General features: G+C 38.6%; 4 protein-coding genes and 1 pseudogene across 7 annotated transcripts; 2 read left to right on the top strand and 3 right to left on the bottom strand.

Moving 5' to 3' along the window:
• Positions 1–3,216: 3,216 nt before the first annotated feature.
• LOC108565209 (post-GPI attachment to proteins factor 3) lies at positions 3,217–5,166 on the top strand. Its single transcript, XM_017924529.1, has 6 exons — positions 3,217–3,603; positions 3,662–3,813; positions 4,063–4,215; positions 4,277–4,538; positions 4,604–4,808; positions 4,878–5,166. Exons 1-6 carry the CDS (start codon positions 3,474–3,476, stop codon positions 4,957–4,959), a joined length of 984 nt encoding a protein of 327 aa, XP_017780018.1. The 5' UTR covers positions 3,217–3,473; the 3' UTR covers positions 4,960–5,166.
• Positions 5,167–6,132: 966 nt separating this feature from the next.
• Positions 6,133–7,563, bottom strand: LOC108565208. 2 transcript variants are annotated; one of them, XM_017924526.1, is made up of 3 exons: positions 7,393–7,563; positions 6,537–7,337; positions 6,133–6,483 (listed from the first exon to the last, which is right to left on the bottom strand). In XM_017924526.1, the coding sequence occupies exons 1-3, from the start codon at positions 7,524–7,526 to the stop codon at positions 6,300–6,302; spliced, it is 1,119 nt and encodes a 372-aa protein (XP_017780015.1). In that variant the 5' UTR covers positions 7,527–7,563; the 3' UTR covers positions 6,133–6,299. The 2 variants fall into 2 exon arrangements, with proteins under 2 accessions (XP_017780015.1, XP_017780016.1); XM_017924527.1 differs by having other exon boundaries at positions 6,359–6,478.
• Positions 7,564–9,540: 1,977 nt separating this feature from the next.
• On the bottom strand, positions 9,541–11,900 carry LOC108565207 (D-glucuronyl C5-epimerase). The gene is made up of 3 exons (XM_017924525.1): positions 11,644–11,900; positions 10,729–11,586; positions 9,541–10,666 (listed from the first exon to the last, which is right to left on the bottom strand). The coding sequence occupies exons 1-3, from the start codon at positions 11,701–11,703 to the stop codon at positions 9,800–9,802; spliced, it is 1,785 nt and encodes a 594-aa protein (XP_017780014.1). The 5' UTR covers positions 11,704–11,900; the 3' UTR covers positions 9,541–9,799.
• Positions 11,901–13,209: 1,309 nt separating this feature from the next.
• Positions 13,210–16,092, top strand: LOC108565201. 3 transcript variants are annotated; one of them, XM_017924518.1, is made up of 4 exons: positions 13,210–13,482; positions 14,263–14,533; positions 14,904–15,083; positions 15,138–16,092. In XM_017924518.1, the coding sequence occupies exons 1-4, from the start codon at positions 13,471–13,473 to the stop codon at positions 15,929–15,931; spliced, it is 1,257 nt and encodes a 418-aa protein (XP_017780007.1). In that variant the 5' UTR covers positions 13,210–13,470; the 3' UTR covers positions 15,932–16,092. The 3 variants fall into 3 exon arrangements, with proteins under 3 accessions (XP_017780007.1, XP_017780005.1, XP_017780004.1); XM_017924516.1 differs by having other exon boundaries at positions 14,907–16,092; XM_017924515.1 differs by having other exon boundaries at positions 14,904–16,092.
• Positions 16,093–19,404: 3,312 nt separating this feature from the next.
• On the bottom strand, positions 19,405–20,640 carry LOC108565205 (annotated as a pseudogene).
• Positions 20,641–20,769: the final 129 nt, after the last annotated feature.

Here is a 20,769-nt window from a genome sequence, read left to right as displayed (position 1 = left end):
CAGACAGCCTAAGTTATGGTTTAAAGTTATCTTTTGCAGCAAAAGAAAAGCAATTCGGATTCATAGCCCAACTTTTAATTTCTGCCCATTTGTGCCACAGCCTCGAGTTAAACGTTAATCAGGAGATCTGCGTGTGCAGCATGTAATAGGCTTTAACTAGAAACTTATGCAGAGCGGATGCAGCTCTGAATTATACACGAGGCTCTGTGGAAACACGGCCCAGCTTTAATTAAAGCGTACACTTTTTTTTTGTAACTTCATCTCGGAAACTAGATGGAATTAATCTCCATTTACACGCAGCGCGCACAAATGCAGTGCAAACACATAAGAGAGAACGAGAGAATGGCCCATTTTCGCGTCCGTTATGTAACGCATTTACATAACACATGCACTAACAAAGTCCGGCGCATAGTTTGTGCGAGTTTCAAAGAGGGCTTTTACTTTTTTTTACCTGCGTGTGTACTCACTCTTCTTTTGGCCATCCTTCGATCCTCCCGTTATCCAATGTTTGAGCACTATATTTGCAGAGAGTCGAGCTAAATTTACACTGGAACGTGCATGCAGCATTGACATTTCAGTCGACATTGGACAGAAATCTCGTTAACTCTTTTTCCTCTCTTTTTGTTGCTTCTTTTAATGAAAGAATAATAATTACGCGAGGTGACAGTCGGAATTTATGTCTCGGCTTTAAATTGAAGCAATTTTTACGTTTTTTTTTTGTAATGCAAATCGTTGGAAATAAAAAAAATAAACGACGTTTGGCTGTTGTTAATCAAGCGATATTTCAGACCACATTCGATTTCAATTAATTCCCTCAGATATTTATCGGCGTTTAAATTGATATGCATAAGTAAATATGAATTATCGATTGCTAATAAATAACAGATTACAGATGTAGAACCGCTGCAGTATGTTGAAGCAAAATACACGTAAATTCAGAAGAAAGGATAATACAAAAACTTAACAACCACCTTCGACTGAGTTACGTAACACTAGCTTTTTCTGCGGATGCCATTTGCATGGCTTTCCCCAATTCCCTTATCAAAGTCTGTGCATCTGAGTCACGTCGATCTCTATCGCTGGATGAATTAAAATAAAAGGTTAAGAGCCACGATCTTGATAATGGTATTATTGTTGCTGCTGCCCCGGTGAACGGTGAATTTCACTTCGACACCTTTGGAAATTTCTAAATGCACGGCGAAAACGAATTCGTTGTGCGAAATCTTAATTCTAAAAGCAAGCAACTACTAACATTAAAGAAATATCAGACAGTCGTCGTATAACTTTTTCGTCGTAAACATTTGTTAATTATTAAAATACGACAGATAAAGCAAATGTTTACAATCTTCTTTTTTATAAATATAAAACATTCGTAAGAAAACAAATAGACTTCTCATTAATAGGGATAATAAACGGCAGTCAAAGGCATTCCCACGAGTTTATCTTAATGTTTATGTAATGCTAATCATGTTATTTGGTTGATAATCTGATGTTGACTTGTGGTGGATCCCGGTAAATGCCACTAATTGACATTTCGAAGCCACTGCTCTGAAATATCGAGCGTTAAAAAAACGTACACCATGAATAAAACATATCCGATTTCAATTCACATATTTTTAAAAGTAAATAAATACGTGCACTGCGATTAAGGTTAATAAAACTGATAACCCTTGCACAGTAAATATTTATGGAGCTTAAGTAACGATAAAGTTACATAAAAAAATATATATATATTATATGTGGACCATTGGCACAAATGAACCAGTTCAATTTAACACGAACAACATGCTGATTAATCGTTACATTAATTGTACAATTGTATAATAATTAATAATTAGTAACATATAATAAACATAGTAGATTATGATTATTAGATAGAAAATATTCATTGATAAGGAGAGAAGGAGAGAAAAAAAAGGTTAATTTGATGGGAAGTAATGATACAGAGGTGGTTGGGTAATAATTTTTCGATTGATCTGACCTAAAAATGGTTTTGCACCGAAATCGAACGGTTGACTCGGTCCGCTGAGCTCATCCAGCGGCGAATTTCGGCGAAACAACAACAACAACCGCAAAGCACATACATTGAAACAAACACATACACTCTCACACACAAAAAAAACGAAGAACTCTATGTTCCGTTTCGTTTCTGTTTGTTAACATGCAGCGAAATAGGAATGATGTAATAACGTCGAAATCCCAATTTAAATCAATTTTAAACAATTGTCCCGATTACTGTCACATCCTTGAAGTGGTGGTAGAATGCGCGAAACAAGAAGTGAACTTGCGATGAGTTATCAAGACGTCGAAAACAAACAACCTGTTAATCGAACTGTTGTGATCGTGGACTCATCGGTTGTTGGATGCTCTGGAATGGGTTTGGAAACGTTAGATGAACGCGTTTCGGTCAGAAGAAAACTTTAAAATTGTCGGTTACACTTTTCGAAAACAGGAAGTTTCCGGTTCTTTTTTTTCTGGAGCAGAGCCCCGAGTTGAGAGAGAGCAGGACTGGATGGAAGAGAGGAATCGTGGAGCTGTTGTTCTCTATGGCAAATGGCACATTGTGGCAGGTATAAACAGTCGGAAATCGGAGCAGCACTTACTTGAATTATTTGCTACAGCTGTTCGTGAATATCGGATGCGTCCATCTTGTCAACAATACTCATATTTGTCCACACAGAACTGCACTTCTTCCGCACATTTGGTGCACGAACATACTTCAAATCCTTACTTAAAATACACTCATTGCGTCTCGCTCCCCGCTCAAAGTAACACACTGTGTCACAAACACTGGCTATATGCCGAACATCATGGCGACTCCGACCATAGATAATGAATGCAACCAGCGAATACGAGAGGCGACAGCACAAGCGACCCTAGCACCATCTCTTTGTCACCACCTTAACCTAGGCACCAATTAACCAGGCAACAATTAAACCCAGCACATACCACATCACGTCTTTCAATAGCAACCAGCCTGAAAATGATACAAGCTATAGCACAATTCAAAAAAATAATAATATAATGCAATAACAAAAAAATGAATTAAACAGACGCCGAAAATGTGATAACCCTAGCGAGATTGGCACCCGCCTAATCGCGATACCCAGAAGTCGGCTATCATCCAAAGAAACTGCAATTGAAGCGTTTCAACAAATAAATCAATTACTTTTTAATTAAAACAAACAAATCGTAAATCATCCGGATGGCGCTACCACTGCTGCCAACTCATCGCATTCAACAAATCCGCACTTCGACTGCTTTAAATATACCGATAAACTTATCCTAACGCAAATCCACACCCTTATATAACTAAACACTAAATAATTTCAATTTGCATCCTTTAAAAATCCCCGGGACAAGTGAAATATCTTTTGGTTTCGTCAAGTTATTCGTTCCTGTCAAAATTGTCATAACCTCAACAAACACCCCACCCACAGCGAACCCGCAACAAGGGTACATTTTTGTAAATAATGAAATTTTTATTCTGGGGTTGGTTCGGTGTCTTCCTACTGCTCAATTCCTCGGACGCCTCCACCGGTGACAGGTCCACGCATTTCCGCAATTGCATGAGGAGATGCGAGTTCGAGCGCTGCGAAAATGGTAAAGTTTATATGTACCGAAAAAAGATGGCTATTAATAATGCATTATTGATCTGCAGGTGGTTCAGATTTTGCTGCAAGGGAGATTCAGCCAGTGCATCTGTGGCTGATGCAGTGGACCTGCACTGATGAGTGCAAGTATGATTGCATGTGGAGGACAGTTGATGCTTATAACAAAAGAAACTACAAAACTCCTCAGTTCTATGGAAAAGTAAGATTGTCTTTGTAACATATTTTAGGTATTTGATTTATTGATCCAATTATCTATGTATGTGTATTCACTGATTATATTGCAATGCAACAGTGCGCTTTATCATAGATGGCGCTGTTTCTCTAGATTCAAATTCAAATTATTAGAAGAAGACACTCGCAACGAACTTGACAAATTAGTAATAAAACTTCTCTTAACGTTTTGATTAGTTGATGCATGCAACAGTCTCTAAAAAATATATTATTCTAGTGGCCATTTATAAGGATATTCGGCGTCCAAGAGCCTGCATCCGTTTTATTCTCCTTGTTCAACTTCTATGCCAATCTTCAGGGTATTTTAAACTTCCGCAAGACTGTGCGACCTGATGCACCTATGTTCTGGTTCTGGCATTTCTTTTGCATAGTAAGCGGTCATTTGCTATTATTACGAGAGACGCAGCTTCACATTTATTCGAATATTGCAGGTATCGTTGAACGGTTGGTTTTGGTCCACGGTTTTCCATGCCAGAGACTTTCCAAATACAGAATTCATGGATTACTCCTGCGCTTTCTCTATGGTTTTAATGAGCTGCTACTGCATGATCATGCGTTTCATGAAGGACTTCCCAAGATTCCTGAAAATCGCCGTAACAGTATTCTTTATAGCATTTTACGCGAACCACGTCACGTACCTGAAACTTGGCAAGTTCGATTACTTGTACAACATGCAAGTGAATATTTTAGTCGGTGGGTTTACTCAGTTACAATACGGGTATTTCTTGGAGTATTAACCTGAGTTTTTATGGCTGCAGGAACTTTCACGGCGATTTTCTGGTTCGCTTGGGCCATTTACAACCGTTTCCGTTTACCCTACGTCTGGAAGATAGCCGCCTTCGTCTCAGTGGCCTGTGTGAGCACTCTGTTGGAGGTCCTCGATTATCCTCCTCTCTTTTATATCCTTGACTGTCACGCCCTTTGGCATTTAAGTACCGTACCTCTGGTTTATTTATTCTATAGGTAAGTCGAACAAGAACTTATTTGGAAAAACAACAATATACATCTTTTTCTTCAAAAATACAATTTCAGTTTTATTACCGATGACTGCGTTTTTCTACGCAAGGAGCAAGCGGAAAGGCTGGACGTCGAAAAAGTAAAGAAACACAATTAATTGCTCACGACGTTGTCGCAAATTGTTTCCGAATTAGCTTCTTTTTGTTAAATGTGTGTGATTGTTTTTGCCGCAAATCTCTGTTTACATCCGTTTCTTCGCATCGGAAGGAACTCTAAAAGAAATTATTTTATTTTTGTTTCGGCATATCAAGATATATACATATTATAAAGGGCAAAGCCACGACAAAGAAAAAGACAGATAAATATATACAAAATATATACATATATATAAATTATATTAAAAAAAAGTAGGAGAAATGTTAGAAATTAAAAAATTTATGAATGTTCAATGTTCTAAAAAACATGAAAAAAAAATTAATTTATTCGATTGTTGATTTGACTTTAGTTTCGGAATTGTTATGGCTCCCAGGTTTTAGGGAGCACTTGATCCAAAGTGTATACGAATTTATTTATACAAATCGTTAGTTGCCATCTCGTATCAAAACCAAAAAAAAAATGTTTATCTTTATATTTAAGGAGATGTGTTTAGTCTTTTATGTTTATGCCTTTGTTTGATTTTATGTACCTGTTTTTATACACGAATTATATTTATTTATATGTTGCGTACTATTGTATTTATTAAATAAAGTATATTAAAAATGCATTACATTTATGTTCGCTTTGGGGAAGCTTCTCGTAAATAATCCTAAGACTAATTAGTTTTGTTTCTTTTCAGGGGAAAGAAAAAGATGTTTAGATTTGATTAACATTATTAAAATTTTAAAAATACTGTAGTTGACAATAAAATCATGATAATTGAAAAATGATATTAATATTCCAATTATATTCATTTTTTTTAAGCGTTGGTGTATAGTGCATAGTGTCAGATATAACTCAAACTTATTGTATGAGGTGATGCAATTGTTTCGAAAATAAACGTGAGTGAGTAATTCGACAAACCTGGAGGAATCCCAAGAGCTGTTTCACAACACTTATTTACTTCACAATCGGCACATCTTTCAGCGTTCAGCAATCCCGACTGATCGCGCTCTCATTTTGGAGCTCGTAATTGGAAGCCTCCTCTCCTCTCTCGCTCTCCCAAATAAAATCACACACACGTATACATCTATATAGACATACATACACACACACACATACAACTAAATATAAACGAATTTGTTTATAAACAAATTGCTAATAGATGTGTATGCCTCTTGCTTCTTCATCCGTGGCGGCAGGTTCGAGAAGCCATAAGCAAAACACCTACATGAAACAGTTAAATTTAATTCCCGCACAAATTCCAGAAATACTCGGCGCAAATAAAAGCGGAACACGCTGAATTACTTATATATTTTCGCATTACTCTCGTTGGGAACAACAACATACATGTGGATTCGTTCAATCGCACCTACAGCAGATGAATCTGATGAAACGGACGAAGCAGCTCCTCGGTTTCATGTCGCCTTTGGTCAGGATGTTCGCCTGAAACGTGTGCGTAGATGATGTGAATGAAACGCACTTCTCATCTTCCTTGAGTTTATTCCGCCGCACACATTTCCTCCTCCTCCTGCCATCCACTGAACTTCTCTAAGGTGTCAATTAAAGCTCAACGGGATTAAACACGGTTGTACTTACGTGCAACTGCAGTAATAAGCTTTCTTCTTTCTCGTTTTAAGATTAATGTTCTTAATCGGAGCCTCCTTCTGTTTAACACTATCAACTCTGACCACGCTCTTAGCTTCAGTAACATCCGTCGAGGATTCTTCTTTCGACGACTCCGACTTCTTCGATTTGACTTTCTTGTTTTTACTGCACTTACTCTTGCACTTGGCCTTCTCAGTTTTAACTTTACGCGTATTGATTTTTTCTTCGCTCTGATCGAATTGGGGCATCGATTTGCATTCGCAAAGCATCTTCTGAAATTGGGTGGAACTCAGCGGCTTCAGGAACAATTTTTCGTAGTTCGTGCATTTGAAGTACTCGTCCATGAAGACCGGCGCGGCAATTGCGTTCTTATTAGCGAATTCCGGATGCTTTGGTTCTAACGCATTGCTATCTTTAAGCAGCAACAAGCACTTCTGCAGGCCGTCCTTGATTTCTTTAATGTCATTCGCCTGACTCTCAAGTTTCTGCGCCAAACTATCGATGAGAATCTTGTCCGATGGTATTTTAGGAACCATATCTTGGCTTTCATCTATTGTGGTCCTAGATGGACTCTTTCTAATCTCATGGATTATCTCCGACTGCCTCTTGGAACCGTTGAATAAATGGCAGCAGTTGCTCTTCTTGTTGGTAACTGAATCATCTGAGAATCGCTTCTCATGCAGAGTGATTGCATCCTCGAGTTGGTAAATTCGCTTCCTCAAGAACTCGATCTCTTTTAACTTCTGCCTGATGAGATTGGATTCCGCTGGGTGTCGTCTTACTGGATGGTTCCTGTATAATAAAAAAATTAAATGTTTAGATCGCATATTTACTATGAGAGACAAACCTATGTTTGGTGAAACGTTTCTTCCTTTTCGCTTCATTTTCCTCCACCCACCGGATCCTGGGCTCGAACTTTCTAGAAGGATTACATCTAAAGCGCTCCTCAGCCTCAGAAACCTGGTGTTTCTGGTATGACATGAATTTTACTCATTTTCCACCAAACATCCGAGAGGTCCTCCCTATTGACACATTTCACTAGGATTTTGATACATGCATAGGTGATTTGATATTAAACACATTTATTTTTTTTTTTGTATTTTCCTTTATTAATATCATTATTGTTCTAATTATATTCGCCCTATTGTTATTGTCACAATCACAATTCATATAATATAATTAATTCCGCTTCCTGTCCACTGCTCCAGAGAAAAAAAATTAAATTATGATTAAATCAAACGAATTCTGTGATTTTCGTGTATTCGAATTTCTCGTTATTTTTCATTTCTTTGTTTTCTTTTGGCAGTAAACAAAACTAATACTAATATTCTATTATAAGATAATCACAGAGACTTGACTTATATGTAACAAATATTTAAAAAAAAAACATATTTCAAACAAACAATAAGAACAATAATCAGATAAGTACTAGGTGCATCGATGCATATACATAAAGTGTCTTTATTTATTTCTTTTAAAGGATGGACTTGTCTTTCATTAAATGTCGAAACGCAATAGTAATTCGTATAAATCATACGAATCATGCGAGTCGTTTATTATTAAGAAAATTGCGGTTAAATAAATTAATAGGATTAAAACAATCGTTTCCATGTAGTATTCTCCTGAAAGCCGGGTTAAATTATCAACAGAAAAGGTACTTGTAGTAATTATACTATTATATATAGTAATTAATAGGCAAACTATTAAGCTCTTTTTAATAGATTATTATTGTTGGTTTTTGAAACCAACGCATCTAACACTAACATTATATTGATTGATTATAGATATTTTATCTCATATTTTCATCTTTAATATAACTTATTAAAGATTATTATATATATACATACAAAATCGTAACATGTTCATGCCCAACTTTTTAATTTAAAGAGAATAAAAGTTTTTTTCTGTTCTAAATCAGAGTTTGCTCTTTCGTTTCCTGCTCTAAACATTTCAATAGAAATTTACAAAGTAAACACAAATTTGGAAATATTGAAAGAACCAAACTGATCATTAGATTTTACAAGTTGGACATGAACTGTTACACCCAATTTCTAAACAATCCCGACTTTAAAAGTACATTCTTTTGTGCATTAATATATTATTTATACAAATTCTGAATACGCGTTTTTTTCTTCTTCTTTTTACATCTTCAGATATGGAAACAAATCGTTTTGGCTCAATAAGTTATATATTTTGTTACTCTCTATATCAATTCACAATTCAGTCACGAATGATTGCGTTTCGCGCACATCGACTGATAACGCGCGGAGTGTAAATCGTCGGACTTTGTCCTTCAATGAAACTTAATATATAAAAAAAAACAACAAAATAAACGCGTTATCACCGATTCGCGGAAATGCCTTTAATTTTTTTTGTACAAATAAATAATTTGGAATGTTTCAAATAAGTAACCTCAACAAGAGTACAATTAAAAGTCCTACACTAACGATAAATATATATCTCTATATGTATATAATATATTCTTAAGTCTTCTCATATTGACAATTAATGCGGGATCCTCTCGCGCGGCAATTTTACAAAAATCAAGAGAAACCGCAAATGAATGTAGGTAGTCGTAACTTTAATGGATGGTTTGAAAATTATATAAAAAAAAACTAAAAATATAAATAAAACAGGAACAATGCAAAATGAGTTCAAATTTACGTGAACCATCGTTGCGAAGATACTTTAAAACTTAACTAAATTAAATCTGACTACGTATTCATAATTAAAAGCTAGTATCTTAAAGACTTGGACGAAATCATATATGGCCTGACGTTTCAAGGATTTTTTTTTCTTTTGTTTGTTTCTTGTTGCAAACATATTTACACTAAGTCTGCTTGAAGCAGTAAAATATCATTGCACTGATCAAATAATTGAGCTTAAATTAACTGATGCTACTGTAGTTGTCCTTAAGGTTTAGATCAATTAGAAAAGTTGTTAATTAATTTATTTTTTTTTGCTTTTGGTCCGTCTCTATTTAAATATACTTCCATTTCCCCATTCTTATTTACTCTTTTTTTGTTTGTTTTTGTTAAATACTAATAGTGTATATATTTTATGTATAGATAAGAATAGCGTGCTTCAATCGAAACTCACCTTCGCCGCCTCCTTCGTGTTTGAAATCAAAGCTCGGAAACGCAAGATCCTGTCTCTACTTACAATGACTTCCAATCTGATTGTCAATTGTTGCTAATTTACATAACGTCGAAAATAACTGGTCTGGATTATTCTAGATGTGCTTTGCTGTTCGTTCAATTGTGGGCGGCTCGTTTTCCGCTCATGTACGCAATCCATCGTTCCGCCGTTTGCTGGAAGATGGGTTCATTGTCCAATGTGGAAAGGAGTAACAGCTGGTTGATGTGAGTTACATGGTAATCCCATCTGGCTAAATTAGGAGCAATTCCTAGTGTGATGTGCCTGAGATCGTAGGCCGTGGAGCTGCCCATGTCGTAGAACATGAGCATGTTTTTTAAAGAAACCATGCCCTCTTCGAACAGCAGCTCCGCCTCCTTGGCTTGCGGTGGGGGTGCCATGATCATCAAGTCGTAAAGACCGAGCAATGAATAAATGAATCCGTTCAATACGAAGCTCGCCGGTTTCGTGGGGTACTCCTCGTACCACCTGAATTTATTCATGAACGTGGCCAAAACGCCGCCCTGCCAACTGGGCACTCGGAACGGTTTCAACGCTAGCACAGCCGCGTTCAAGTACCTTTCATCTCCACCGGAATGGAAGTACGCTCTTGCCAGAACGCTAATCGCCTGCCCTTGACCCATGGCCGAATACCATCCAGGTTCTAGAGTCTGGAAGCCCGCGCTCAGTTTCCTCTTCACCTGGATACTCCAACCTCCCGACTTCGGCTCCTGATTCTTCAGAAACCACTCGGCGGAATCGTAGAACTGCAGGATATGTTCCGACGAAGATAAAGTGAAATTGTCGATCGCCCCGCGACCTCGCATCACCACGCCTATTATCTTCAATTTAGACCTAGGCAGTCTGTGCTTAATGGATTTGTCTTTGTTGAGGTAGTTCAGACCTTTCTGTAAGTCTATTATTAAATCCCTTGTTATGCGCACCCAATTCTCGGATGTGCCAATTCCATGGTAAATGTTCTCTTCCTGACAGAAAACGAAACAAAAAATTAATTAAAAAACAACAATAAAATAAATCAATATAATACCTGAGCAGTGATTAAAATATCTGAAGCTACATAATGCAAATTGTAAATGCCTTGTTTCTCGCGATTTTGAAGGATCACCGTGAAACTGCTGTTTGGACTAAGAGCAATACTGAGACTCATAACAAAGTCTAAAACGTGGTCCATCTTCAGTCTGACACCGCTGCTAAAACTATCCAGAGTGGTGAAATTCATGACTTTGCTCATTGCTGAATCGTCGTAGTTCCTGATTATGTTGCTACCATTCGGAACTACCCATTTCCCCAATTCCTTATCACCGTCCTCGATGTTTTTTCGTCTCGGTTCGGGTTCCGTCAGATTCTTGCTGTAATGCGCCAATCCAAATTGCGCGATCTGTGTTGGGTAATGGTACCCATTACTTTCCCACTGCGTGGAAATTGGAACACCGTTCAACGCGCTCACGCATTTCACCCTATCCCTGGCCTCCACATTGAAATTCTCAAAATGCATAAAAACACCACTGGGCTCATACTTCCCCTTCGGATGGTAAACCTTGCCCACACTGTGTGTCCACTCAAATCTCTCCACTCCATCATAAGTAGCCAATTTCCCATAGATCTCAAAGTAGTTGTGTATGAATGAGAATGGAATATAAACTTCTCCACCTTCCTTCCTGCATCCTATTGTGTAATCCCCATTAATGACACAGTCAAGTTCCTCAGTGCCTTGGATCTCATTGGCCTTGTTGGCTGTATCCACATATATTGGTCTGCGGGACCACTCTGTCCCATAGTCTCCACAACGAGTCCACAGTGAAAGTGTTGTAAATACAGCAATGACACATAAACAGAGCACAATCTTGATGTTGAACCTCATCATCACAAAGAACAAGGGAGTGCCCTAAAATTTGGTAGAAGATCATTAGTTTGAAGCACATGATTTAAAGAATTCTATCACCTTATCGTTGTGGTAACCTTTTTGGCTAACCACAGAGCTGGAAGGTCCCGGATTAATCATTTATTTACATCAAGGAAGCCTGCAGATGTATTTGTTGTAAGACTATTCCAATAGCACACATATATACTGAGTCACTTTACATAGTTAGCAATGAGGAGGTGGACAGCAGCGATCCCGCATATAAATATTATGTTTGGATTACCAATTATCAACAATAGCCAGATGATTCGACTGTCAAAGCGGATGCGCTCCAATACTTGCGCGCAAACAAAAATAAACATTGAGTGGGAGGGGACTCCCCTGCTTCCACAGCTCGTCAGATGGCGACTCGCATAACAAATATTAATATTAAAATGCTATTATATCACTATATACCTGCATATTTATCTATTCACTTGCGTGATTGGAATTATATTACATATTTTAATGTCTAATGGATAATGGATAACTAATGCTGCCCACATGAACGGCAGTTTTTTTTTTAGAAAGTATCATTTAAATGATGACCGAAAATGGATCGTTTGAATAATTTAGACGCGCCTCGAATTTTTGATTGCTTTTTATCTGCCAATTATAATTTGAAAACTAATTAAGTTTTACTCAACATGATAGCTCTAAGCTAAACAAGTTTGTGGAATTTATGAAAATTGTTATAAGCATTCCTATTTCTGAAGTTCTACGCAATTGATTACTATTGAAATTGTGAAATTCAAATGTGTCCTTTGGATTAATCAAAGTCAAATCAAATAGGTTTTTACTATGATACTAATACAGTGGAACCTCGCTTAACGAGTTTAATCCGTTCCAAAATTTCCAAATTTTTACTCGTGTACAAAAGTTTTAAAAATGATGTACAAGACGCGCAATCCGGGACTTCTCTTCTCATCGTCACTCGTTATGCGAAACGTCTCTCGTTATGCGAGTCATTTTTCTTACAATTCATTTTACTCGTTATACTATACTCGTTATACAATAGGTTAAACATTAATTTAGATGTGAAGTCGACATTGATTACTTTATATATATTTTTTGAGGTAAGTTGAATTATTTCATCAAGATTATAGTAAATGCTCTATGAAATCTTTAAGTTGAATCTTAATTATGAAGTTTTGAAGAGGTTGTCACCAACAAATATTGAAATTAATGTTGTATGGTTAATAGTTTTGAGTATAAGATGATATATTTTTATAGACATTGTTGATAATGCTAATGAGAGTTGTATTTTAGGTATTATTATTTGAAGTTGAATCACAACTATGGATTACAAGTCAGATTGTAGAAACGACGCTCCGAGGTTTATGGAACACTGCGGCGAGGAAAGAGAAAGTTACTATAGGAGGCGATGACCGTCCGTTCGCTCCGAAGGAGCAGGAGCAGAATGAGCTGTAGGAGGTCGCGGCCGCTGTGTCCGAGGTGATAGCTTCGGCGGTGGCTCGGGGCCGTCGCAGGACGGGCAAAGGCTCGGGCAGCGGCACGCGGGGGCGGTTTTGCCCGTGCGTCGGGGGCGGCGCGCGTGTGCGCCGCATCAGAGCCGCCGCCGCACCTTCCATAGGGCAATCGATCCGGGCCGCAGAGGGCGCTAAGTGGAGAGTGCCGAGGCCGAGAGCGTTAGTCAGGGCTGCGTGCGATAGTGTTCGTTTATTTTTGAGGGCCTCCTGGATCGGAAAATGGAGAAGCGGAGGCGGTTTCGCATGCCATCATGTTGGGGGGCTCGTGTCTAGTGTTCCGACTGCCATTGCACGTCCATCGAGTTCTGTGACCACGTCGTGGGGGGTGGAGGTGCGCGCAACCGGCGGACGTACGCCCGCCTTCTGAAGAAATGCTGTAATGGCAAGAGAGGTACATAACCATCACAACCACCATCATCATCACCACCACCACCAACATCGACAGTATACTCTCGACTCTTGCATACCATTTAATCAACTAAACAAACAACATCTTCCAATGAAAGACAATGTAATTGTTATCCAAATTTAAGTTTATAATATTTTTAACTTTGGTCCATCCAAAATGCATCTTTAATGAGTTGTTACTTTTTTTTCGTTCTTGTTTGTTTTTGAATCAGTGTGTGTGTTTGTGCATTTTGTGTGTGTTTCTATTTTTTTTTCTATCCTGCTCTTTCTATATGCCCATCTGTCGCTCTTCCTATCTGCTACCCTTGTGTATTTGTAGTAAAATGTGTAGTAGGATGCTGCATGTAAGTTAAAACAGTATGCGCGTTGCACCCCCACCCGTTTTGATATTGGGTCAGGTCAGTTGTCAGTAGGAAGGTTCGGTGATCTCGGGTAGTGAACTCGCGTTGGATAAGTGCGCCAAATAATTGAATTTGATAGATTACACACGCTCGCACACCTAGCCGCATACAATAATCGTACACCGAGATAGACCAGTAGCAACCTAGTAGCGACTCTGCAATGGTGTGTCTGGTTGTTTGGGTTAGTTGTTTTATTTTTTTGTGTTGATTTATTTTATTTTAACTCGTTCTATTCTTTTCTTAGTATTTTTTTTGCGTTAGATAAGTTTGATGATGATGATGACGTTGATGATGTTGTTGCTACTGTTGCTGTCTGTGTCTGGTACGGTTTGGTGGAAGTTGTTTTTTGGGATATGTTGCAGGAGTCGCGCGGAAAGAGACCCTTCAAGCTATGGGACGGGCGGCGTAGCGTGCGCAAGGGGCTGGTGGTGGGGAGTTTGGAAGAGCTGGTGCAGCGGGGCCGGGACAAGCTCGGCGTTTCCATTAATGAACCCGTGAGATTGGTCTTGGAAAGCGACGGTACCCAGGTGGAAGATTTTGAGTATTTTCGAACTTTACCTGCAAACACCATCCTCTTGTTGCTGCGACCTGGAGAACGCTGGCTACCCGCTGGAGTCGATGTCATAAGAGCAGGTAACTATTGCGATATCCGGGAGTTTGCAGTTCCTCTTGTTCAGCATTTCATTGACAAATAAACAATACTAAAATTAGAAAAGTTTAATTATTTCCAAAATTTTTAAAAATAATTGGTAAAATAATAATTTTCAATCAAAAAGTTAGATTAATATATATTGTAATGAAAATTGTAGAAATGGATAAATGGGTTGAGAGGTATTCCGTAAATTGTATATTATGTTGTGAATTTAGTCTATTAAATGTTGAACACATGAGAGGTGATCTGGGTTTGCAAATTTCCTGATGGTAATGGTGCGGTTGACAGTTGGGGGGGTGGGATTGATGTAAACAGTGTTGTTGATGCGCGGTTTCTGTTGGTTGATGTTAGTAGCAATCTCGGCGATACCGAAGATCGTATGCGAGACGATCCATGCTTTGGAGCTGCACGATGAGACGCCCTCTTGGAAGATCATGGACAACAAGGGTCGAGTCACTGTTGTCTTACATTGGGACCAGAGGTCTGGGCCGTCACGGGCTTCCTCCTCGGAGACCCCGTCGCCAGCCCCAGGCAAGTTCTCGCCGAGCAAGCGACCGTCTCTCGTAATCCAGACATCCCTTCCAGGCGGAGGTAAGAAGGAAACGCTGATCAACGATATTTACGCACCGCCGCAGCCCCGATACTCGAGTCCCCAAATCACTGTGATAAATCACGACGACGTGAAGCCACCACACCGGCTGCTGAAGCAGGGTAGCTCTTTGGAGAGCGCCGGCATCCATATACACACCCCGGAATGCGCCCATCACGCCCACATGCCGCGCGCCGGCAGCCCGCAGAGCAACGGAGCCATCGAGTGCGACTTCCATTGTTGCGCCCTACACGAAGAGGGTCGCAAGATCGCCGTCCACAAGAGCGTGGCCACCTCGCCCATACAGGATGCGATGCAGCAGACGTCGCCGCAACCGCCCTCCTCACGCCACGTCCGATTCCTGGACATCGAGGGTGGAGCAGAGCGCGAGCACCGACACGAGCGGAACAACGAGCACGAGAGCTCCGAGAGCGAAACCGAGAACACGGTGATGGAGGACGAGGCCATCACCTCCGAGAAGTTCCTGCTGCTCATCGACCAGCTCAGCGTCGACCAGAAGAACCACTTGAGCATCAAGGACATCGGTATCATCCTCGAACGGCTCAGCTCGAAGATCCTGGACGTCGAGCGGCTGGACAGGGAGAGCGAGAGCGACGATTGCTACAACTGGACGATTAAGGCCACCATCCGCGGCGACGTGCTGCGCGAACTCGGAGTCATCTACAACGGAAACTACTACGCCATCTCCGAGCACCCCGGATACAAGGAGGAAAACGAAGACGGTGTCGACGAGGTCGAAGAAGAGGAAGAGGAGGAGGACCGGCTGTGAAAACAATTCGAAACTGCCAAAACACATACATAACCGAGAAGTTCGTCTTAACAAAGAGAGAAAAAGAGAAGCAACAAAACTCTATACAAAAAAAACAGTGTGCACATATCTCTAAGAAGAGTGAAGAAGAGCGCACCATTAAAAAAAAATCATAATAAAAATAAAATAATAATAATATTGAAAACATAAAATTACTTAAGAAACGGAAATGGTTTATGTAAAGAAAAACTATTTGTAAACCACGCCCGCTTCTGAAACTTATTATTAACTAAGTTGCGGCCGATGGGAGAGAATACAAGAATGCTGATTAGGCGAATTTTTAATTTTACTCAATCGTGAGGTGAAGATTTAAAGAAAAAACAAATTAAATAAATCACTCATTTTCTATGTTTTTTATTTCTTTTTGTAACAAATAATACAAACAAGAAAATTAAACATATATATATATATAAATATATAATGAATATATAACATAATTATATATTAAAGAAGAATAAAAAAAACTGTGGCCTCAACCGAGGAATATAAGGATTAAAAAAAACGTGGAGGAAGAAGAAAAAAAACTAGAATCATATGATTGCTTTGTACTTTTTTATATAATTATTATTGTTCGTAAGTTTAGGAGGTGAACAAAAAAACGGTTAATTAATTTTAAGGAATTTTAAGAAGGATGAGAAAAAAACACTGAACATATAAACAAAATAAGAAATAATGATGATTATTATTATTAAAAAGGGAGAAGAATCCAAAAAATATATTAGGTGAAAAGAATCTAGCAGGAATTCGTACGATACAGAGTTGATTAGATTTGATTGTGAATTATTTGAAAATAATATTATTATGACAATTCCGAAGTTTATACTTTGCTCAATTTCGTTCTCTCAGTGCGTCACTCAATTACAATGGAAAATTTGTGTGGCGGAAATTCGCGATTGGATACATAACGTACTTAATAAAGATGGAAGATGGCGGAGAAGTGGAGAAGAAGAAGAAGAACGATTACATAAGTATTTATTAAATTGGGATTTTTTCAGCAATGAAAATACGATGTAGGTCTATATTAGATGAAATCATTGGAAGATATATATATATGAAGAGGAACGTGGATCGGAGGAGTTGGAAGATGAAGAAGATGATTATGAAGAAGGAAGAGGAAGAAAAAAAAGACTTAGTTATTCGAATATAATAATGACATTTGATTTTATTATTTCATTGTTTTGTTGTTGTTCTTTCTTTCCTGGGTTTCGATTTGCTCTCTTTTACTTTTACGTATCCAGAAGGTGCGGATGAGATTAAACGGATGAATAAATGAATAGATGTTATTTATGCATAAACCACCGAGGATGGAGACACGGCCCAACGACTGGACACTGTCATTTGTAATTCTCGCGCGGCGCGTCGCGTAAAATAATACATTATATATAATATATATTTAAAGCAGTAGGAAGGAGGTGGAGGAAGCCGTGAATAATCGAAGATGATCCTCGGCGGAAGGACGTACGGACGAACGGTTTTTTTCATATTCTAAATTTTGAAGACAAACACTGCCAAAAGAGGATGAACGATTTTTATTGGAAAGCTCTTGAAAACAGATCAGGAATTTATCGTCGATCTTGGCGTTTACAATAAGCGGTCGGGAAAGCGCGCAGAAATCATCATCGAACGGTCATCGCCTGGGTTGGACCCCTGATCCTCCGACTGACCCACATTATTATTATTACACTTACCGTTGTTCATTCATCTTGATCAACATTCGATCGTTTTCACGTTGTTGGTGCGCGTATTTACTACTTATTATTACTATTATTACAAGCTCCTTCTTTGTTTACCGTTGTTGCTGTTTACTATTTTCTTTGTGCACTCACCAAAACAAAAAAAACCAAAAGAAAACCCCCAGGGACGAGGAAATCTGCGCGAGTGAAAGGCAAACCGCATTCGAGAACCCATCCCACGCCCATCTCTCATTATACATTAATGAAATGTACTGATATAATAATTAAAGAAGAAAGAAAAATAAATAAAACAATTATAAAAATTTGAAAAAAAAGGAGTAATATCAGAAAAAAAAAACTTTATATATAAATATATGAAATATGTATGGCAGAAATTTACCAAGTGGTTCTTTTTTATTTAAAAAAAAAACTGTTAATACATACACCTTATCTCTTTAATTTATTTATTTATATTTTCAATAGGATTTTCTTTTTCTCGTGTTAATTTTATTGTTATTATTGTCGTCGTAGCATGAATGAATATGCATTTTCTTGCATTTTATGGGGCGGATTTGTGTGCGGATGAATGTGAGTGTGTGTGTGTGTGTACGAGTTTGGAGCGAGGACATGAAAATCAGGTTCATTGGTTTAGCAGCGTGCAGAAAACAGGGTGAACGTGAGTGAGGCCGTTGACTTTAGGTGGGGATGGTGCTGGTGACCCAATGACCCAGATGCAAGGCGCGAAGCATCCACCGGGGAGTAACTCATAAATACTATTACACTACGCGCGCATACTATATAGTATGCATGCATAGACCATTGAATTCATTTTGTGATTTGGCGCGCTCCCGATCTCCATTTGAAACGGTCCTCACTTCAAAACAACGCGGGCACTCCCACTCGAAGAAACCCCCGAATTTTGTCGTCGAAGAAAAAAATAACAGTCGTCGAACCTTGGCGGATGCGCCGGGTTTGCTCAAAAGAAAAAATATTTCTTTCAAATATTGTTAAATCATATACACATTTAAGAACAACACGAATAAAAGTATTTCACTTCATTATTTTTTTCTCTCTTTCTCCTCTATTTACTCGTTTCTTTTTTAATGTCTCGTAGCTTTGCTGGACTATCAGTATATTCTGGGGGATGGGTGTAAATAAATATATGTTCAAAAGTACTTTTTACTTTCATAATAAGCATACGATGTGATGAAATTTATATTTACAAATTTTCAACAAAGTTGTTTTCTTTTTGTTTTGTTGTTGTGTGTGTGTGTAACTAACTGTTAGCGCCATCCAATGCCTATTGACACTGACGTTGTGTTTCTTTTTTTTATTCATAATTATACGACAGAAATATTTATGAAACTTTTGGTGTTCAATTTTTTGAAATTTTTATGGAAACCAACAACGTTTTCCGATTATTATTTTCCATTCTAAAATGTACCATACCATACACACGTAAAGTACGTTCATTTCTTTTTCGAATCATAAATATAAATCAATATGTCGATAAATGGAAATAAAAAAAAAACAACCATTCAAGCTTATCATTATTTTCCTTATATTTCATTAATACTCAAGCAACGCACAAGTTAAGTATATGAACATCAATTTTATTTAAAAACATCTAAATTAGTTTTTTTTATTCATAATTTTAATAAGTTACAGTAAATTTTTTTGAAAAATTAGAAGTTGCACACAGATGTTATTGTGTTCGTTTTGCAAATCAAAAATTGGCTGTAACGATCAAGGAAATGCTGCTGCTGCTGCACCGGAGAACTCAGATGCGGCTCCGGTGATAAATGCAAAGGAGTACGCATGTGTGGATGTGCCCGGGCCCTTCCTAGGTTTGAATGAACCGAAGGGTGGATCTCAGTGCAACACCCACACGCTCTCACCTACTTGTAAGTACAATCACGAAAACTTTTTTTATTTTCATCCTTTCGCTTCACTCAATTAATATTCGTCGCGCGCGAACGGATGGTACTTATGGTGGACGGCTTCGTCGTAGCCGCATGTCCTTCCGTTCCGATCCATACCGTTCAGAGCGGTCATCTCCGCTTGCGACAGTGCGAAATCGAAGATGTTTATGTTCTCGTTGAGGCGTGATTTCTTTACGGATTTAGGAATCGTTAAAAGTCCTCTTTGGATTTGGTATCTGAGGAGGATCTGAGCCGGCGTTTTCTTATGTCTGTCGCCGATCTCCTTAAATTTTGCGTCTTTCAGAAGCACCGGATCATCGGGTTTCAGATTGGGTCGATCGCCGGAACCCAAAGGGCTGTACGCTGTTACAGTTATATTCTTCGACTTGCAGAACGTGATGAGCTTATTCTGGTTCAAATACGGTGTGCATTCCACCTGATTTGTGACCGGGACGATGGCGGTGTTCTTGAGCAATCTCTCGATTTGGCTCTTGTTGAAATTCGAAATGCCTATCGCTTTGGCTAAGCCTTGCTTATAAACTTCACCCATTGCCTTCCACGTATCCACGTAGTCGTCGTCCGTAAAATCTGGAGTATTATCATCCTTTAAAGGCTTCAGGACAGTACCTTCTTTAAAGCCAAACGGCCAATGGATCAAATACAGATCTACGTACTTCAATCCCAGATTATTCAAAGTCACCTTCAGAGCAGGTTCCACGGCTTCCGGTCTATGGAAAGTATTCCACAACTTGCTGGTTACCCTCAAATCCTTCCTTTGAATTACGCCCTCCTTCATCTTTGCGGCTAAACCCTCACCGACTTCATTCTCGTTTTCGTACACATGGGCGCAGTCGATATGTCTGTAACCAATATCAATAGCATCTTTCACAGCTTGAGTTACTTCTCCAGGCTTCGACTTCCAAGTACCCAAACCAAAGGCGGGATACTCTGTGCCATTGTTGAACTTGATCTTTGGCACTTTTGCAGCGTAATTAAAACGCAGCACGCAATATTCCACGCTTTTACTAGCCAGCAATTTAGTTCCATTCATTTTTAATGACACTGCACGTCATGATTAACGCTCAAAGTAATTGAAAAAAAAAAACAATTAATTATCAAAAAAAGGTACTGTTTTAACTCAACTTATCATCAGCAAAACACCTGAGAATTATATGTGGAAGGTATTGAACTAAAAGTGTCATCA

The sequence above is a fragment of the Nicrophorus vespilloides genome, unplaced genomic scaffold, assembly GCF_001412225.1.
Source record: "Nicrophorus vespilloides isolate i.1.1-1 unplaced genomic scaffold, Nicve_v1.0, whole genome shotgun sequence".
Classification (NCBI taxonomy): domain Eukaryota; kingdom Metazoa; phylum Arthropoda; class Insecta; order Coleoptera; family Silphidae; genus Nicrophorus; species Nicrophorus vespilloides.
This window is presented reverse-complemented; position numbering and strand designations above follow the sequence as displayed.

Bases quoted from the DNA above. Each gene is read 5' to 3' on its own strand.
- LOC108565209 (XM_017924529.1), top strand. From the start codon at position 3,474: ATGAAATTTTTATTCTGGGGTTGGTTCGGTGTCTTCCTACTGCTCAAT. The intron at 4,216-4,276 runs GTAAGCGGTCAT...CGAATATTGCAG, and splicing joins TCTGGCATTTCTTTTGCATA to GTATCGTTGAACGGTTGGTT. The intron at 4,809-4,877 runs GTAAGTCGAACA...ATACAATTTCAG, and splicing joins CTGGTTTATTTATTCTATAG to TTTTATTACCGATGACTGCG.
- LOC108565208 (XM_017924526.1), bottom strand. From the start codon at position 7,526: ATGTCATACCAGAAACACCAGGTTTCTGAGGCTGAGGAGCGCTTTAGA. The intron at 7,338-7,392 runs GTTTGTCTCTCA...TTTATTATACAG, and splicing joins AAACGTTTCACCAAACATAG to GAACCATCCAGTAAGACGAC. The intron at 6,484-6,536 runs GTAAGTACAACC...ACCTTAGAGAAG, and splicing joins GCTTATTACTGCAGTTGCAC to TTCAGTGGATGGCAGGAGGA.
- LOC108565207 (XM_017924525.1), bottom strand. From the start codon at position 11,703: ATGATTAATCCGGGACCTTCCAGCTCTGTGGTTAGCCAAAAAGGTTAC. The intron at 11,587-11,643 runs GTGATAGAATTC...ACCAAATTTTAG, and splicing joins AAGGTTACCACAACGATAAG to GGCACTCCCTTGTTCTTTGT. The intron at 10,667-10,728 runs GTATTATATTGA...GTTTTCTGTCAG, and splicing joins ATATTTTAATCACTGCTCAG to GAAGAGAACATTTACCATGG.
- LOC108565201 (XM_017924515.1), top strand. The intron at 14,534-14,903 runs GTAACTATTGCG...GGTTGATGTTAG, and splicing joins AGTCGATGTCATAAGAGCAG to TAGCAATCTCGGCGATACCG.